Source organism: Lepidochelys kempii, chromosome 7 (genome assembly GCF_965140285.1).
Source record: "Lepidochelys kempii isolate rLepKem1 chromosome 7, rLepKem1.hap1, whole genome shotgun sequence".
Taxonomy (NCBI): domain Eukaryota; kingdom Metazoa; phylum Chordata; order Testudines; family Cheloniidae; genus Lepidochelys; species Lepidochelys kempii.
In genome coordinates, this window is record NC_136386.1 from 10,184,715 (window position 1) to 10,204,512 (window position 19,798).

The 19,798-nt window shown below is 37.6% G+C and overlaps 1 protein-coding gene across 22 annotated transcripts in view; it reads right to left on the reverse strand.

Moving 5' to 3' along the window:
* FOXP1 (forkhead box P1) overlaps positions 1 to 19,798 on the reverse strand; it is a 494,548-nt gene that overhangs the window by 45,547 nt on the left and 429,203 nt on the right. For all 22 annotated transcript variants that reach the window (XM_073351104.2, XM_073351110.2, XM_073351096.2 and 19 more), the window contains one exon: positions 5,146 to 5,250. In XM_073351104.2, the coding sequence (XP_073207205.1) occupies positions 5,146 to 5,250 (105 nt within the window). The remainder of the gene's footprint in view (positions 1 to 5,145; positions 5,251 to 19,798) is intronic.

Below are 19,798 nucleotides of genomic sequence, written 5' to 3' on the forward strand. Positions count from 1 at the left end.
GTACCAGTTACACATTTATGAAGTACCAGCAATCAAAATTATGGATTTTCTAAAAGGTTTTTAACTACTTTTATTGAAAGGAAAATCGCTGTCTCAGACATTTGTGACACTATTGCTAATAATAAATTTTACCATTTAGACATAGCAGTAATATGGTAGACAGTGTCAATAAAAGTATGAAACAAAGATGATCCTTGTCTTTTAAGTAATGCTTTCTGATTATACACCGGAAATTATAATGTGAAACATAAACTAAGAACACTTACAAATATAACATATAATAATATAAGACAATATGTTGAGGTATGTATATACAGTGTGCAACAAATATCTCATAATATATATACAGATTTACATTTCTGAGATTTTCTAGTATACCTAGAATACTAACCACAAAATAAAAATTGTGTATATATGCATATAAAACTACAATTATATGAATTAGACTAAACTCGCTAGCTCTTCGCTTACGAATAAGTTAGAATGAAGTATACAAACATTTGTGATGTTTGTTATCTTTGGGCTACTTATCTAAAACTTTTCCTTCTAATATTCTATATATCACTAGAGGGCACTGTGGTATTTAGGCCACTCTGACCTCTTTAAGCAGTGTAACTATTGGAAAGGTCTTCAACTTCCGTACAATGTCAGAAAGGTTAATAAGGATGTTGTAAAAGAAACTGCAACATTCAAATTTGAACAGAAGCTCAAAATATGTAACAGCCTAGAAAATAAAACCAGTTCTTTCATCAATAAGTGTCAACATGTTTTCACAAAGAACAGATTTCATGGAACAACTGCACTTCAGCAGCCTTACTATCATTTATAAAGGATTAACAGTTGGAAACACCTTTAGCCAGCAATTCTTTATATTTATGTTTGAAAAAACAAATTGGGGACATCATGTTTTAAACATAAAAACACACATAGACTAGACTTTTCTGCTCTAACCGCTGGATTAAAAGTTTCTGTTGTGCTAACTGCAGACAATTTCACTGCAGAACATTCTGACATACAAATGATAGCAATTAATGTGTTTGAAATAATTTATGATTTCCGGCTTCCTTCAACATGTATTAGCATATACCTGGTTTCTTTAACCCACACTTTGTTTTTCCAAAACCACAAACATAGTTGCTGGAATTTCATGTGGAAGTGCTTAAGGGGTTGAAAGTTAACACCTTTGTGAGCTGAGCTGCCTCACAGTTGCTGCTAAACAAAAGCCTCTTTGTAGAAGCTTTCTTGAAATGTTTTCTTAACATGTTCCAAGTAGTTTTAGGCAGGCAACTAAAGTAAACAAGATGTTACCATGATAAAAACACTTGTGAAAACATTACAGAGTGCACTTAGTAGTTTCTTTCATGGAAACCCTCCTTAGTTTCATTAAAGTTAAATTCACATGAAGCAGGCAACCGGCATCTCTCTGTGTATGATTGCCACATCTCTCAAAAGGGGTGTGTATCCCATTTAAAATACATAATCAAATTACAGATGTTATTCTGACACTGAAAATACCCAAATCACGATACAATTAAAATGAAATACAGGGCACAGTCCTGCAACGCATGGTTTGATCCTGCACTGCAATATGTGCCCTGAATGCCTGTGTATCTTGACAAGTACACCACTGCCCATCTGAACAAAGATTTTCCGAAACTAGCAGTACTGTAAGGGGAGAACCAATCCCTTTCCTGTACATAATCTTTAAAAACACAAGAGAATGAAATAAAGCTTGTCAATTTTTAACGTAATTTCATATGTTGCTGTTCTTTCATTTCAGATTACGATGTGGGTAACAGGTAAACGTATGATACAAGGCATGTCTGCCCCCTAAAGCCTTCACCTTGGTTTTGTGGAGTTAGGAATAAGGCCACTGCATCACAGCAGGGAAACTGGACTTTTTTTTTTTTATATTACCTAAGTATTCTAGGCAATGCAGGGTGCAACTATTTCATTAGACTTAGAAGAAGCACCTGCTGATATCAATTAGCTCTGACGGATACAGCCACTGTATAATAACCAGTGGCTAAGAGATAACCAAAAAACCAAAAAACTAAAACGGCAACTTATTTGGAAAAGAAATAGGGAAATAAATGAATACAATAGACTGTGTGTCTGCTGGTTGTGATAAGCATCCTCCTGTTGGCTGTGAGTGAAAGACAACCAGGATTGTTATTTGTACAGTATTTATCTTTGAAATCAAGGGCCCTGTGGTGTACCTCACCTTGGGAACAAACACTACAGAATGATCACAGAAGAGTGTTAAATCTCTGTTTTTGATTTACCAACAGTTACGATATTTCTTCCTCAGGAGGAAAAAAAAAAAAAGAACCATGATTTTAGACCTTCAAGTCCTTTTTCTCCTTTAACTACAGCATCATCTTATTGGCATATAGCGCTTTCATTCCACGTATAACTTCTCTTCACTCTCTATAACAGACCCTTTCACTTGGGTGAATGAAATTAAGTAATGCTCAACTGACATGGAAACTGTATTTCATTTAGTGGGGGCTATATTTTTTTATCTTGGGCTGGCTATTAAAAGACCTGTGCCTTCAAAGATTTTACAAGTATGGTGGGTACAATTACAATTATCTACCGTTATGAAAGCTTCTACCATTTTCAGCATTATTTCCTACCTATCTTTTCAGTAAATAATAAACTTTCAAAAATAACAATAAAATGTAAGGTTTCAGAGTAGCAGCCGTGTTAGTCTGTATTCGCAAAAAGAAAAGGAGGACTTGTGGCACCTTAGAGACTAACAAATTTATCTGAGCCTAAGCTTTCGCCGATGAAGTGAGCTTTTTTTAATAAAATGTAAGGGCATCCACTCCACAATAGGGGCAAGAAAATCTGGAGGGCTACAGTATCATTATATAAAGTGCTGCCCGCTTCTCTAGCAATGTCAATTTGGTGCCTGGGGATATCCATTCTGCATATATTCTGGGTGAAGTATCACACAGCACTGATATCATTTTATCATTTTGTAGAGAGATAATCCCTTGGATTGTAGCATTCGTGTACTGGGAAAATTTAGGCAACTCAACAGGTATAAGAAATACGAAATACTCTATTTTTGCTGTTGTTGTTGAGAGACAATTTAAGAGGGAAAAAAAAATAGACACCTGAACACTGAAAGTGGAAAAAGAATCTAAATATGGAGGTTTGGATTGCTTAGGGAAAGTCCGGATGGAACTGTTTACCTGTAGGCTATGGCTCAAATTTAGCCAAGGTTAGAAATTACCTGAAATTGTTACAATCTACTGGTTGTTCGCAGATCTCTATGAAAGGAGAGTGCGGTCTCAATCCACCTCCTCGTGGGACAGATGAACGCACCACAGATGTATCACCACAACTGACACTAATAGGAAACCTTTCTTATAGTGTCAGCAAAAAGCCCAATGACTGAATGCACCGACACTGAAATACCCATCATTCATAAAGGCGGCCCTGCCGTGTTGCAGGTGAAGGGTTGGGGCACACTGACAGATAGCCTACTTTTCCCCTATCCATGATGCATTATCTGGGCAGAATCTGCCCCTTTATCGTGCTCAGTATTATCTTACTCCAAAAGTAGTCTTTCTAAAATTAGTGGGGTCCAATCCCAGAGAAGGGACTACTCAAAGTGAGCAAAGGCAGCAAAATCTGCCCCATGTGAATAAACCAAGAATTCCAGTCTCCAAAGCTGTCAAATCCAGAACTTTTCCCTTCACTAAATGTAATGAAATTTAGAATTGTTTTAAAGAACTAAATGTTATAGAATGGCATATGAATATAAATGAGCTGGCAAGTCTGAGAGATTAGCATTTATTTCACTAAGTGAACAACAGGATGAACTGAAAGAAATGAGGCCACCCTTCATGGAAATCTTATGACTAGTACCTTCTTATTTTGTAATCCTCTTATAATGAGACCTTTTTCATTACTGCACCACTCCTTACTTGTAATGTATTCTTAGACGGGGCCTGTTCTTGCTCTCACTGAAGTCAAATAGGGGTTTGCCAGTGATTTGATTGGGACCAGGATAGACCCATTGTGTTTTAGAAGCAAAAATTTTAATCCAGGCCGCAATGTACCATATTAAAAACAAAACAACACAAAATATTCTTCAGAACTGTCCCGAGAAAGAACAGACACATCTAAGAGTGTTTCCTAAAGATTTGGGAATGAATTCTGCTCAGTTGCTCCGGTGTCCATCTCAAGCAATTCTGTGGATTTCTATGAATTTATTCCATTTGGATAGCATCGTAAATAGGACAGTAGAATTTGGCCCTTTGTGCATCCACAAATGTTGCTGGAGCATTTGGTCTGTGTTGGATGTAACAACAAGACAGCCATAGCAAATCTAGGAGCTGTTAGCACACATCAAAATTCAAGAGGAGCCCAAATGTACCAACAGTCTAATTGTGCCTAGTGATCCACTCAGAGATATATGTGATGCAACATTAACACATTTACACTTCAGCTTTGAGGGAGGAAGTGGATACTTGCAGAAGAGCTATGTGAGATTTATTACAGCCTTCCTTTCCCTGTGTTGGGATCCATGCATTACCACACACTAGCCAATAATGCACTGTTGATGCAACATGTAAAACTGTATACTTTGGCAGTGAGGAAAAGGTCAGCAGAAAACTGCAGGGGCTGAATCAATATAATTAGTTTATTTTTAGTAGTGTAGACTTTGTTCATTAGTTACTTATTTGACATAAATTAATTTCACCTGATGCCTTGCAATTCTCTCTGATCAATTAAGGTGTTAATATAAGACTAAATTTCAAAAATAAGTGAAATAAAGGTTAATTTAAAGTTGCATTGTGTAAAATTTCAGTAATTTTTTTAAAGAATAGAATATTCAAATAGAAAAACACTTTAAAGTAGACTGTAGAAATTCAAACACTATATTTTATAGCAACATAGTATGCAGGAGACTATTTGAGTCATAGATTTCCTTTTTCCTAAAGGGATAATTTACCATCCCCTATTAAAATGTACATTAGACATAATCCAAAACCCACTGAAATTAATCTGTTTTTTCTATTGCCTGGGATCAGGCCCTTGGTGAGTGAGTGACAGCATACAAAAATTACAGAGCATCCTCAGGATAAAATATAAGTGCCAATAAATAAATAAATACATAAAACTTACTTTAGAAATGACTGGAAGTCTTCACAAACTGCTTCACAGCCTGGCCATTTGCATACACCATGTCCATAGAGCGGATGGCTATGTGAGTGCTCCTCGTGGGATAAACTGATGGAAAGAAACAAAAAGAAAGGAGGAGAAGCATTGTAACTGAAGGCTCTGAATAAATTCATCTTGGCAAAGACGCTAACAGCAAAACACACAGGTTGAACACCACAACGAATAGAGGATCCCAAAATATATCATTACGGTTCATGAACCCTACTTACCCTGCCCTTGATTTCTAAAAACAAAATTAAATATCATTTGCAGCCTGAATATATGTGCCATCCGAGATCTCTCGTCTTTACCTCCTACATTTCATTCATTAACTAAAAGCTTTGTAAAGGATGGAAATGAACATGGAAGGGGAAAATCATTTGACAGACTTGCTTAATACTCTACTTGATATTTTGATGAGAAATTTATGAATATTACACATTTACTGTTCAACTGCATCAGAATGAAAAGCTATTCCTGAACAGCAGCATAGTGTCTTAAAATACAATACATCTAGGACTTAACATTTCAAATTATTATATAAAGGAAAAAAACCTGGCTTTTGAGCTCTAATTTTAACACCATATTGTCCATCTTGCATTTTCTTCTCCTTACTGTGATGCCCTTTTTGCGCTAGTACAGACTTTTTACCCTCCAATAAAGCAAATCATGAATATTTTCAAATGTTCAATTAATCATAAAAAAGGAAACATGTAATAATCAAAGAATTCTGCAATAGCAAAAGGTTAGCAGGGGCTATTACCATGTCTAAGCTTTGGCAGAAACATCACAGAGGTTACCAACTACCGAAACTAAGGTTAAAGAAAAAATTCTTATGAACATTAAGGGGTTAATCCTCCAGTGGGATTCCAATCAATATGTAATGATTTGACTGCACTGATCTAAGTCATGAGACGCTTTGATCCAGGCCATGTGGTGCTCAGGGAAATATATCTGTTGCACTAACTGATGAACCATATTCTAAAATATCTTCTTTATTCAACTTCTGCATGGAAACTTCTTAAGTAAAGGAAATATTTTTGCAACAATTTCCGTAACCTTAGATGGCTTTAAGCATTAAATGCCAAAATAATATTGAGAGCTCTATTTTATACTCTCACACATATCTATTTTTCATAGCAAATCTTTTTGCTACAGTGTACTTCTGCTGTATTACGAACTTCAAACACACAAAGGATATGACTGCATACCAGCACCTAGGTGGGGTTTTATGACTTTTTTTATCCTGGATTACAGGTATATTTATGGATAAACACCTACATTTTGCCATCTTATGTCTATGCACATGTGGAAATGTCATTTGTTCTTGTTCTGGAACATTATCTCACCACGTATTACAACAAAGATTATAGTTACATTCTTTCTTTTTCACCGGATATGAGAACCACGCTGTTGTCTCAAACGCTCCCTGTCGTCTCAAACAATAAGAAACACGTGAGAATGTTTCTCCAAACCTCCCAGTTTCCATTACATCTCATCTTAGGCCCAATGGAAATCTCTGGACAACTGAGGTCCACACAACGCTTTCTGAAGGTAAAAGGTGTTTGGAAAAAATATTACAAAAATGTGCATAAGTGTTAATTTCCATTTTTCCATCCAAATTGAGTTTTTGAAGGTTTCCAAGCAGTTCCAAAACTCAGCAACCTAATTCTCCTACAAAACACAGACGGCTCAGAGGGTCATAAAGACCTTGTCTATATGGGAACTTTTATCAGACTATCTTTAATCAGTTTTTAAAACAAACAAGGAGGGAGAACTATAGCTGATGAGTTGTTAAAAGAATGAAGGAACCAATCCACTCTCTGCAAGGAAGTTAGAAAGATGTTAAACCACACGTGTATTCTCAGTTGAAAAACAGAGTGCCAGGGTGGAGGAACACAGTCAACTCAAGACAGATACGGTGCAGAGTCAGGTATACTCTTTGAGGATGTGGAAGAATAATTTAAGAATACTGAAATGTTTAGTAACATCACTTTGTATATCTTAAAATATGAATAAAATGCTGCAAACCTCAGGAGAAAATGAGAGAAAAATCTACATAGATATCTTGCCTTTATTGTTATGTTATTATGAGGTTCATTTGATCCTGACAGGCTAAACAATGAAATCCAGATAAAAGGCTCGGCTTGATAGTTACAAACTCAAAACCAAAACAACAAATAAACTTGTATATCACAGGCCCGGTCTACACTTAAAAAGGTTTTGTTGGCACAGCCATGTTGGCTAGGAGTGTGCAAAAATAGCTAAGCCGGTAAAAGCACCATGTAGACAGAGTTATTATATTGGCAAAAATGTCCTTTTGCTGGCATTGCTTATTTCATTTGGGGAACTGGTATAAGTTATTCCGTGAAAGAAACATTTTGCCAATGTAAGCTGCAGCTTCCCTACGAGGGTTTGCTGGTATAGCTATATTGGCAAACCCTTTCTAGTGTAGACAAGGCCTCAAGTCTCTTTACTCAACAACATAATAAAGCTGGATACATTTTAGGACTGAAGTCTTACTAGGAGCATTTGCAGTCAATACTAAACGTAGACCTGGCTGTTCTTAAAATTAACAGATTTTTCATGTGGTTTGTTGTGTTTTTTATCAACTAGTTTTACAGCACAAGGATAAAGGGCAGGAAAATAAGCTTTGATGTTAACATCCCATTAAGATCAATGAAGACATTCACAGCTATGCCAATGGTATGGTTTAAGTGTGTTTGTCAGAATCAACAAAACTTTAGCATGTCAATTTACATAGTGAATGTTACTCACACAACCAAGCTGACTAGGAAACTGCGAAGTGACAAGTAACAAGACAAAGTAAATTTTCAAAAGGTTCTGCAGGGTTTTCAGCATTGTAAATCCCATTATAATGCCAGTGGGAGTCATACAGTTTAAACACCTACATGGATTTTTTTAAATTAACCTCTTGGATTCTAAAGGCTACAGCCAAGTCTATGGGAAGATCCCATGATCCCTATGCATATTGTTTTAAATTGGGGTACAAATCTTTTTTTTTCTTTCCAAGGATCTTCTGCATGACAGGGAGGGCATTACGGTACTCTGCCCAAAAACGTTCAAAGTATGTGACTGAAGGTGTCTAAGTGAATTCAGAGTTTTAACTATATCCGTGGGAATTCCTTATGTTAACCATAAATGGACACATGAAAAGTCAACACACTCACAATATATTTTAAATGGCATTATGCCTAAAGCACACATACAAGGAAGATTCCATCACCATTCAACAATGAACAGAAATGCTCAAAAACATTTTGGAAGTAGCTATTTTTAACAAAGATTAAAAATGCAAGCACTTCTGGTAGTTACTTTTTTGAAATTGCTTGTTCCTTTACTTCTTTGTCCCTGCACTATTCTTGGATCTTTGGTGGTATATTTTGGGGACTTTCACATGCCCAGGTAAGTGTCCTGTTATTCAGTCTGGTCCATCCTGCTTCTATTGATAGTATTAAATATTGCCTGTTTGTTCAAGGAAACTAGAGTCTTCAAAAGGATTACTCCAGAAAAAGACAGAAAAGCAGAACAAGATTATGTACTGCATTTGGCATAATGAGGAAAAGACCAGAAGAAAATGAAAAATGAATTAAGAACTTGATTTTCCTTGAACTGTTCCCAGTACTAGACTAGTTTGAAAGTGAAGACCAAAATGCATTATGCTGAGGAAGAGACATTTGGGCCTAGTACGTTAAAGAAATTGTTCAAGAACATTTGTTTGTGTGCAAATATGACTTCTAAAATACTGCCACACACACAGAGAGACCATGGACACATGCAGATTGTAGAAGACAAGAATACTGGCAGGAAGAAGAAGTAAATCATTTGTTCCAGATCTTCCCCATTTATTTCTCATGACACTGAAAGAGTATATGTGTTTCTCTCTCTCTCTCTCTCACTCACACACACACACACATTCATGGATAACCTGCCATGAATATATGTGATGTACAAGAAGTTTTTGGAAGTAAATCATACAGCATTACCTGATTTACACAAACAGCAGAGGTATGCATGGCATAGGATCAAGTTGATTTTCCTACGTTGATTTTCCTATGCTCAGTGGATTTGGATTGCCCCTTCTTATTTGTAAATTATCTGTTTGTGAAACTCCAAAATAATACAGGGGCATGATAAAGTTAGACGCAGGCACATGAAATACAGTACTTCAGCCAAGCAAACTTTGTTGTGTAATTCTGTTTATTAATGACATGGATCATGTAGCAAAAATACAAATGATAAATCAGAAAATCCTTAACACGTGTCCACTTAACATTTATTTTTGATGCTTTCAATGTCCTGTCTCCATGCAGACTCCCTATAATTGCTCATCCAGGTGGGGTGAGGAGGACAAGGGACAGTCTGGCACTCTTATCTTCAACGCTGTCTTCAGCATCCACCTTGTAGATGGCCTCACAACCCACGTCTTCTTCAAACAAAGCGCTGCATTGTGCTTCCTACCTATGAGAGCCCTCCTCAGGCTTCAGAAGTAAGTTCACTATGTGCACTCTACCTCCAACAACTAGTACTGTTAAATAAACCTGTATATCAATGGAAGCCATTCAATTACTGCAGCCAGCTAAGTTTTTTAGGTTTGGGAGAAGAAATTTCTGCACTTGATTGCTCCATTTCTGGTACCGGAAAGCCTCATTATAAATACAGAACCACATTTTTCCCCTGGAGAAACCATGGATAGCAAAGCCCAAAGGAAATGACAGTACCCCTAAGATACACAGTACCACTACCTTGGTGAGAAGAGTGGTACTTCATTTCCCAAGTGTACTGTGCTGATTGAAATTCTGACATGAATGGCGATAGCCACCACACTATGCAGCTGCAAAAAGCAGATGCTTTCTCTCTGTCCAATTCACTTGTTTTCCCACCACATTCTAGATCTAAGAGCACCACTCACAGTGCAAAATGTAGTCTCTTAAATCTCCATTCTTTGATCAACTTTGACATTCATAGCATGTAACTGTCAACGACCCAAGTTACTCAGCAGACGTGCTTACCGGAAAGATGATCCTGTTTTATTTCTATTGGTCAAGCTGGAATCAGAGAACTGAGATATGTTCTTAATGGCTTGTGCATCAGCATCATTAATAAAGATTCTACAGGCCAAATAATGCCTACAGTTACAACTGTACAACAACACTGTCTTCAAATTCTATTCTTGGTTAAACATCTGCAACCCTTCAATTTCCCCAGTTGCAAAGCTGCAACTTGGGGCATAAGTTGGCTTTGCAGTCAGAACCTAACTAGCAATTCTCTCACTAGAATAAAAAAAGCACAGAGTACTTTTCTTTATTGGCTCTGCAATGTACATGGCAGTAAAAAAAAAAAGAAGAAAAAAGCTTAGTCATTAAAGTAACTAGAAATTACTCTGAATCAGCACAGGGTCTGTTGAATAAGAAAGTGCTGTTTTTAGTCATTATTCAGATTAGAATTGGCTAAAAGGAGTCACTTTTAAATCAACAAATTATTCTTATAAAGAAACTTAATAATGCTCTTCATGCTGGGTTTTGCAAACTGGTAAAATGGAGCAGGGGACATTGAAAAAGCTCTGCAGAGATACCCGTTATAATCAACAGTAAGACGTTTAACAACTTCTTGCAACATTACAACAATTTATTTAATTTATCAATTAGGCCATATTTACCAACTAGCCCTGAGAAATTGGGCACCAGGATTTCAAATGCTGGCTGAGTGTTGACATAAGAGTTATGTGTGGATCCAGGAAATTGAGGAAGTGCGAACCTCAGTAATAATGTTCCAGGCATCACAGTTTACTATACCTGAAGGTTCACAAATGTTGAAATGCTTCATATTCCATTACATCTCTTCAACACCGGTGAGGGGTGACAATCATTGCCAAAATATTGGGGAAAACAGAGAGTGATGTAAGAATCCGTACTTGATTCCCTGTTACTGTTGTGAAGAATATTCTTCCGCTTTAATGGCACTGAGAGAATGACTGAGTCACTGGCCCAGCAAAGGATGAAGGGTCTGTGCAATATCTTCTGCTACTCCCTTGGAAAGACTCTGCACAGTGCTTGAAGAAAACTGGAGGTGAGAGTACTAGGGGGAAGGGCTGAATTAGGAGGGGGATGGGTTAGTTCCCTCCCTCCCCACCCCCCACCCCCCCGGGGCAAACAGGAAAGGACTTCAACTTTGCCAGCTGCTTACAGAGTAGATTTCTGGGTACAACAGGGCTCTTCTGTCCAGATGGAAGTGCTGGAAATATAGCTCAGTCATCATTCCAAGTTCTTCCTTTTGTGGTCTCCTGGTTCTTTGTTTTACTGTTCTTTTATTTTGTCTCAGACTAACAGAGAAACGCAGATATATAACAGCACAGTTACATTATGATTGTTTTTAACCTGTACAGCACTGATTATCTAACTCTCAGTCTGTTATGTTGGGATATTGACAAAAGGAAAATTTTATATTAAATATCTCTGTACATCAAGTTATTTACAGCATATCAGACAATGAAGTATCCATACTCTTTAGAATGTGCGTGTGTGGGAATCCTAGAGTGAATAAGATGGAGTCTCTATAGAACAGTAATGAATTCATATGTCTATCATTCTTTCTTCCTCGCAGTGTGTTCTTTGCCTCTTTCGCACCCTGTAACCCTCATCATCTCAATTTTCCATCTGCTTTTAAAATCATGTTTAATTAGAGGATTTCACGTTCCCCTGTGATATCATACCCATGTTTAGAACTTCCAACTGGAGTGATTATGTACTAATCTAGTAAATGCCAGATTTAAGCTTTTTTTTAAAAATAATTGAGATTATTGTTAATATCACAGGAACATAAGAATGGCCATACTGGGTCAGACCAATGGTCCATCTAGCCCAATATCCTGTCTTCTGACAGTGGCCAATGCCAGGGGCTTTAGAGGGAATGAACAGAACAGGGTAATTATTGAATGATCCATCCCCTATTGTCTATTTCCAGCTTCTGCCAGTTAGGACACCTAGAGCATGGGGTTGCATCCCTGACTATCTTGGCTAATAGCCATCGATGGACCTATCCTCCATGAACTTAGCAAATTCTTTTTTGAGCCCTGTTACACCTTTGGTGTTCACAACTTCCCTTGGCACCAAGTTCCAGAGGCTGACTGTGTGTGAAGTAGAACTTCCTTTTGTTTTAAACCTGCTGCGTCTTAATTTCATTGGGCATCCCCTGGCTCTCAGGTTATGTGAAGGGTAAATAACTCTTCCTTATTAACTTTCTCCACACCATTCATGATCTGATAGACCTCTATCACATCCCCCCTTAGTCTCTTTTCCAAGCTGAAAAGTCCCAGTCTTTTAAATCTCTCCTCATGTGGAAGCTGTTCCATCCCCCTCATCATTTTTGTTGCCCTCCCTGTATCTTTTCCAATTCTAATATATCTTTTCTGAGATGGGCAACCAGAACTGCACGCAGTATTCAAGGTGCATACCATGGATGTATATAGTGGCATTATGATATTTTCTGTCTTCTTAGCTATCCTTTTCCTAATGGTTCTTAACATGCTGTTCACTTTTTTGACTGCCACTGCACACTGAATGGATGTTTTCAGAGAACTCTCCATGATAACTCTAAGATCTCTTTCTTGAGTGGCAACAGCTCATTGAGAACTATTTTGTATATATATTTGGGATTATATTTTCCGATGTGCATTACTTTGCATTTATTAACATTGAGTTTCATCTTCCCTTTTCTGACCCAGTCACACAGGTTTGTAAGATCTCTTTATAACACTTTGCAGTCTGCTTTGGAGTGCTTTATTTTGAGTAGTTTTGTATCCTCTGCAAACTTTGCCACTTCAACCCTTTTTCCAGATTGTTTTTGAATATGTTGAACATTACTGGTCGCAGTACAAACTCCGGAGGACACCGCTACTTACCTCTCTCCATTCTGAAAATTGACCATTTATTCCTACCCTTTTTTTCCTGCCTTTTAACCAGTTACCGATCCAGGAGAGCACCTTCCTTCTTATCCCATGACTGCTTACTTTGCATAAGAGCCTTTGGTGAGGGACTTTATTAAAGGCTTTCTGAAAGTCCAAGTATACCATAGGTCCACTGGATCACCCTTGTCCATGTTTGTTGACCCCCTCACAGAATTAGAATAGATAGTGAGGCATGATTTATCTTTACAAAACCTGAGTTGACTCTTCCCCAACAAATCACGTTCATCTATGTGTCTCATAATTCTGTTCTTCACTACAGTTTCAACCAATTTACCTGGTACTAAAGTTAGGTTTACTGGCTTGTAAATGCCAGGATCACCTCTGGAGCCTTTTTTAAAAAAACTGGCATCACATTAACTATCGTCCAATCATCTGGTGCAGAAGCTGTTTAAGTGATAGGTTACATACCACAGTTAGTAGTTTTGCAATTTCACATCTGAGTTCCTTGAGAACTCTTACCATATGGTCCCAGTGACTTATTACTGTTAAATTTATCAGTTTGTTCCAAAACCTCCTCAACTGACACCTCAATCTGGAACAGTCCCTCAGACTTGTCCCCTAAAAAGAATGGCTCAGGTATGGGAGTCTCCGTTACATCCTCTGCAGTGAAGACAGATGCAAAGAATTAATTTAGCTTCTCCACAATGGCCTTATCTTCTCTGAGTGCTCCCTTAGCACCTCGATCATTCAATGTCCCCACTGATAGTTGGGCAGGCTTCCTGCTTCTGATGTACTTAATTTTTTTTTGCTGTTAGTTTTTGTGTCTTTTGCTAGTTGCTCTTCAAATTCTTTTAGGCCTAATTATACTTTTACACTTGACTTGCCAGAGTTTGTGTTTCTTTCTATTTTCGTTAGTAGGATTTGACTTCCAACTTTTAACTTTTTGACTTCCAACTTTTTGCTTCTAACTGCTTCTTTTACTGTTTAGCCATGGTGGGACTTTTTTTGGTCCTCTTATTGTGTTTTTTTAATGTAGGGTATATATTTAATTTGAGCCTCTATTATGGTGTTTTTAAAAAGTTTCACTCTCATGACTGGACCTTTTAATTACTGTTTAACTAGCTCAATTTTTGTTAGTTCCCCTTCCTGAAGCTAAATGCTACGGTGGTGGGCTTCTCTGGTATTTTTCTTCCCACAAGGATGTTACATTTAATTACATTATGGGCACTATTAACCAACAGTTCCGCTACATTCACCTCTTGGAGCTGGCCCTGTGCTCCAGTTAGGACTAAATCAAGAATTGCCTCTCCTCTTGTGGGTTCCAGGATTAGCTGCTCCAAAAAGCAGTCATTAATGGGGTCTAGAAACGTTATCTCAGCAACCTGTCCCAAAGTGACATGTACCCAGTCAATATAGGGATAGCTGAATTACCCCATTATTACTGAGTTTACTATATTTATAACTTCTCTAATCTCCCTGAGTATTTCACAATCACCATCAGCATCCTGGTCAGGTGGTTGGTAGGATACCCCCATTTCTGTATTATTACTGTTCAAGCACGGAATGTCTGTCCATTCTATAGAGATTCTGTTGCACAGTTTGATTAATTTAAGATTTTTACTATGTTCGAATCTATGCTTTCTTTCACATATAGAGCCACTCCCCCACCAGCACAAACTACTCTGTCATTCCTATATATTTTGTGCTCTTATATTGCCATTTCCCATTGATTATCATTGTTCTACCAAATTTCTGTGATGCCTATTACATCAACATCCTCATCCTCATTTAATATCAGGCACTCAAATTCACCAATCCTAGTATTTAGATTTCTAGCATTTTTATACAAGCAAAATTTGTCATTTTTGTTGTCTGCCATTATGTGATGCAACTGACCGGGACCATTTTTCATTTGACTGTTTCTTTTCAGTTCTTACCTGTACTCTATCAACATCTATCTTCTCCTCTTCACTAGGATATAGAGAATCCCCATTAACAGAGCCTCCCGTACATGAATTATTTGGCCTCAGAATGCAGAGGATAACATTAATTAACTAGGAGTCTGAAATAGGAGACATTAATCATGTGTGAGAAACTCAGTCCTCCTTTGGGATTCATAAATTATAAGGCTAGAAGGTGCCATTGTGATCATCTAGTCTGATCTCCTACAAAATACACAGGACTTGAATCCCAGATCATCATATTAAAAGTCTGATGCTCTACCGGCTGACCTATCCAGGTTCATAACACATTTGAGCCAGGGATGGGTTTAAACCATACTAATCTTAAAGTTTGTCAGCATAAGTAAAGGAAAGAGAATAAAGTACAATGAAGCACAGTAGCATCAATATGTCAAAATAGTGTTTCATCTCTCACAGGAATTGCAATATTGATCTAATGGTAATGGCATTAAGGATAGAAAAACACTCATTGTAAAACTCATCATCATTTACAAACCCAAACATATATTCAATGTACCTCACACAATATATGTAAGATATGATACCTGCCTTAAAGAGCCTATAGACTTAGGACAACAACAGGGAGATGTGGAAGAGGCCACAGGAACAGTAATGATCACAGTTACTTAGTATTCCTATTTCCCCAATCTATGAAGCTCCATCACATTTGATAGACTGTCAACTTGTTCAGGTTTTTCAGAATGATATATTATTTGATGCACGATACCCCATTTTCAGTCCCAAATTTGAGGAGATATAGGCCCATTTGGAACCGACCCTGTACTTCTGTGACTTGCCGGTGAATTCTGTAGTTACTCAAAAGGCACAAAAGAAAAACAATGATAATAAAGTCAACGTCTATGTTTGGCTACAGATAGGTGAAAGGTCAAGAAATGTGAGGTGAAAACCAAAAATTTAGAGATCCATATTTCACTTAATTAAAAAGCGAAATGGCAACCTTAATGAATCAACTATACTGATCTAGTACTGACCACAAATAGCTTTAAGGAGAATTAATGAACAACTCTGCCCTTTTCAAAATGTGGCAGTTTTTCCTTTCAGAAAAGATCATCTAGTTTACCTATATTTGTTTAGGAAGGGAAAAAAAAAACCTAACCCTGCCCCCCAAAGGCATTAACCAATACCAAGACCCAGGACCAATGGAAATTCATGTTCTACATCAAACTCATTGGAAGAAACAGGAATGGTAAATTAAATTTGAAATGACTACAACTTCAGACAAACCAGGTTAAAATTTGTTGTTCACAGGCTGATATCCTGTCTGATGTTTTTTTACTTGTGCATTGAAAAACTCTGACACCCTAACGATCAGCATCAGAGATTGCAGCCTGGCCAAACTTGGGACCATTTGCTGGGCAGCTGCTTCAAGGAAGTTACTTCACCAAATGTAGCTAAACAATCACTTTAAGAGAGAATCAGGGATTGACTACCCCATCTCTGTCCCAACTGTGTGGCCTCCTGCAGGAGAGCAGATGTAGTGAGGTGCCTTGGCAGAGACATTGTGACAGAGTATGTAGAGACCTCAATACCTTTCTGCTGTAGTGGATTACATGTAGCAGACAGACGAGATTGTCAGAATGCTCCCGTCTGACCCTAAAAATCTATGATAGAACATCTTTGGTTAACAGTCAAAATTATGAAGCTCTAAATGTACTATGCACTTTTTCCAATATGCATATTATTACCCCCGATTTTTGACATCTCATGAAAACTGCTAAGGACTTGTATAACCACTAGTCTAACATGCCACTTTCTTTGGATGATTCGAGTGCATCTTTCTAGAACACCTAGGAGAAGTGCTCATCACAAAAACAATTTTGATTCTGTAGCTTCTTTCAGCTGCAAGCTCAAATCTCCATTTGATTTTACTATAAACAAGTTTGCCCTGCTATTTAAAACTGATTTTTTTTCAATGTGGTGCCTGAATATCATCGTGAAGAGCACATCAGAAATACCTAGACAAATATGAACTGAAATGCTGGATTTTAAATTCTATTGTTACTAACTAATGAGAACAATTTCTCTCTCTCCTCTTTGTAACTTCACTTCATATACTTGCATATCATAATCACATCCTCATACTGCCTCTATTTTTCCAGGGTGTAGATCTTTAATTCCCTTTAATCTTTCTTCATAGCCCATTCCCTCCCTTTATCATCCTAGCTGCTCTCTTCTGTATTTGCTCCAATTTCTCTTTATCCTTTCTGCAGGATAGTGCCTACTTGCATGTCTTATTCTGACTGTGGTTTAAATGGTGCTTTGTACTGTGTAACAGGGAAGAAGAGTCTTAAATGTGACAAACATGTTTGTACAGCCCAAGACTACATTTACCTTCTTAAGTATGGGTTCCAGCAAATGCCTCATTTTAATTTGTCATGCTCTATAGTACCTACGTCATTTCCCACATAACCGATGCTTAGTAGCTGATGTGTCATTTTGAACATGTATTTTGGATTTTTATTACCTATCTGGACAACTCTCCACTTATCCTTGTTAAATTTCATTTTATTCCGCTCTGCACAGTCCTCTAATTTATTCAGATGATGTTCGACAGATTCAGTATCTTAGGATCACATTTTTCTCTAATTAAGCTAACACTTTGACGATTTTTTCTCACTGATCTTTAACACAGCAATTCCTGTTGCTCTTGCATACAGAATTCATGCTGGGGATGGGAGAGAGGAAAGATCTCCAGTCTTATTTAAGCACATGCCTAACTCTAAGCATGTAAGCAGTCCCGTTGACTTAAACGGGACTTGAGCTTCAATACCTTATGCGGAAGATCATATGTTCCAGTACATTTTCTACAGTAACTTTAAATGTAAGAACAGAATCCGAGGATGGGAAAGACTTCTGCCCGTATTGCCTGGTCATGTGGTCAATTAACATGGACTATTACACTTTAATATTTTACCACTATGATTCCATAGGCACAACAAAAACAGCACAGAAGGTGACTGTCACATCACATATACACGGTGAATTTGTTTTGTATGCCTCCTTCCACTAAATAATCTTGCAACATTTTTTTTTTTTGTAATTTACATGCCATTTTGTAAATATACCCTAAAAGTGTGAGGAAAATGTATGATAAGAAAACAATGAAAATATATTAAATTATTTCTGCCACATGCTTTCCCTCAGGGAAAATTATAAAAAGCACCAAAATTCATAGGACACAAGTCTATCTATTTCCTCAGGGAAGCATGCTGAATCATACAGGTAGTGTAAATATCATATGCTGTTGCAGGTGTTAGGCTAATTGTTTTTGTTTACTAAAAGGAACAACAAATAGTCACGCTAAAGCAGAACAACATTTGGCATGAAAATCATAGATACCAGAGCAGCCATACATTTTGCTTTCTTGTTAATAACTTAAAGCTTTTTGAAAGACACTCATTTTCCACACACTCCATTGGGGAAATCCCTTTTGCCATACTCTGTCCATATTGTGATTGTGGGCTGGCTCCCATTCCAGGAGTGGTTCATCACAGGATACTTGGGGTATGTCTATATTGGAAAGAAGAACCCATGGCACCAAGTCTCAGAGCCCAAGTCCATTGATTTGGACTCATGGGGCTCGGGTTGAGGGGCTAAAGATAGCAGCGTAGATGCTCCTGCTCAGGCTAGAACCTGTTGCTGGGTTTCAGAGCCTGAGCGGGAACCTCTACACTGCTATTTTTTAGCCACACAGCCAGAATCCCATGAGCCTGAATCAACTGACTAGGGCTCTGACACTTGGCACCTTGGGTTTTTCCTTGCAGTGTAGACATACCCTTAGACACACTCTGTAGACTTGCTGAGAACATATGCTCTTCTGAACAGGTATACTCAACTTACGTCACAAGTGGAGCATGTGGAAGAAAAACAATAGCACAACTCAACACAAAAAAGGGAAGAAAAGGACCATGCTTGTGTATACAGGATGCATATTTATGTATACAGGCCATCTACGGCTATGCAAGTTCTGAGTTAATTCACAGTCTAAACAACTAAGAAAATGTTTCTTCTAAGAATGATTTCCTGTAAACTCTGCACTGGTATGCTGCAAACAGAACAACCGCACTGGCAGAGTTAACCATGTGCTACTAAGAGTAACCAAAAATGAAACCAGCAAGATTGTTCTGGAATTTGCTCTGAGCTGAATTTTTTTTTTTTTATTAATCTTATAACTCGGATTCTACAATAAAACAAACTGCAGAACATAGGTTGCTGAGAGTTAAAACCTACTTTTCACACTACATTGACCAAAGCACCCACAGGCACAGCTACAATGTCTTTCTATGAATGGGACAGATTGCCATATGGATGCAGACACTGAACAAGCTGTACAACTCTCGGCGACAAGTGCCTAGGGGACTGTCCTATATTAGCACCACCTGTGCTGTGGAAATTGTGCTCTATATATGAAATGGCATTTAAGGACCCATCAGGATGTTATTTTTGAGTACACACAAAAAGGAAAATTACAGTTAAAAGAATTCTCTGGCTAGCATATCTGTTGCTCAATTCCTGAAATAGTTTCCCAAAGGAATAGTTATCTTCTTTATTCACACAGCCTGAAATGACAAGCTGCAACATGTACTAACAATTTCCCTTTGTGTGTTTACACCATTGTTTTAATGAGCAGAATATACTTTATAATATACATATGCCTCTACTGATTACATAGAAGAATATAAAAAAAATGCGAACACACCTTAGAGTC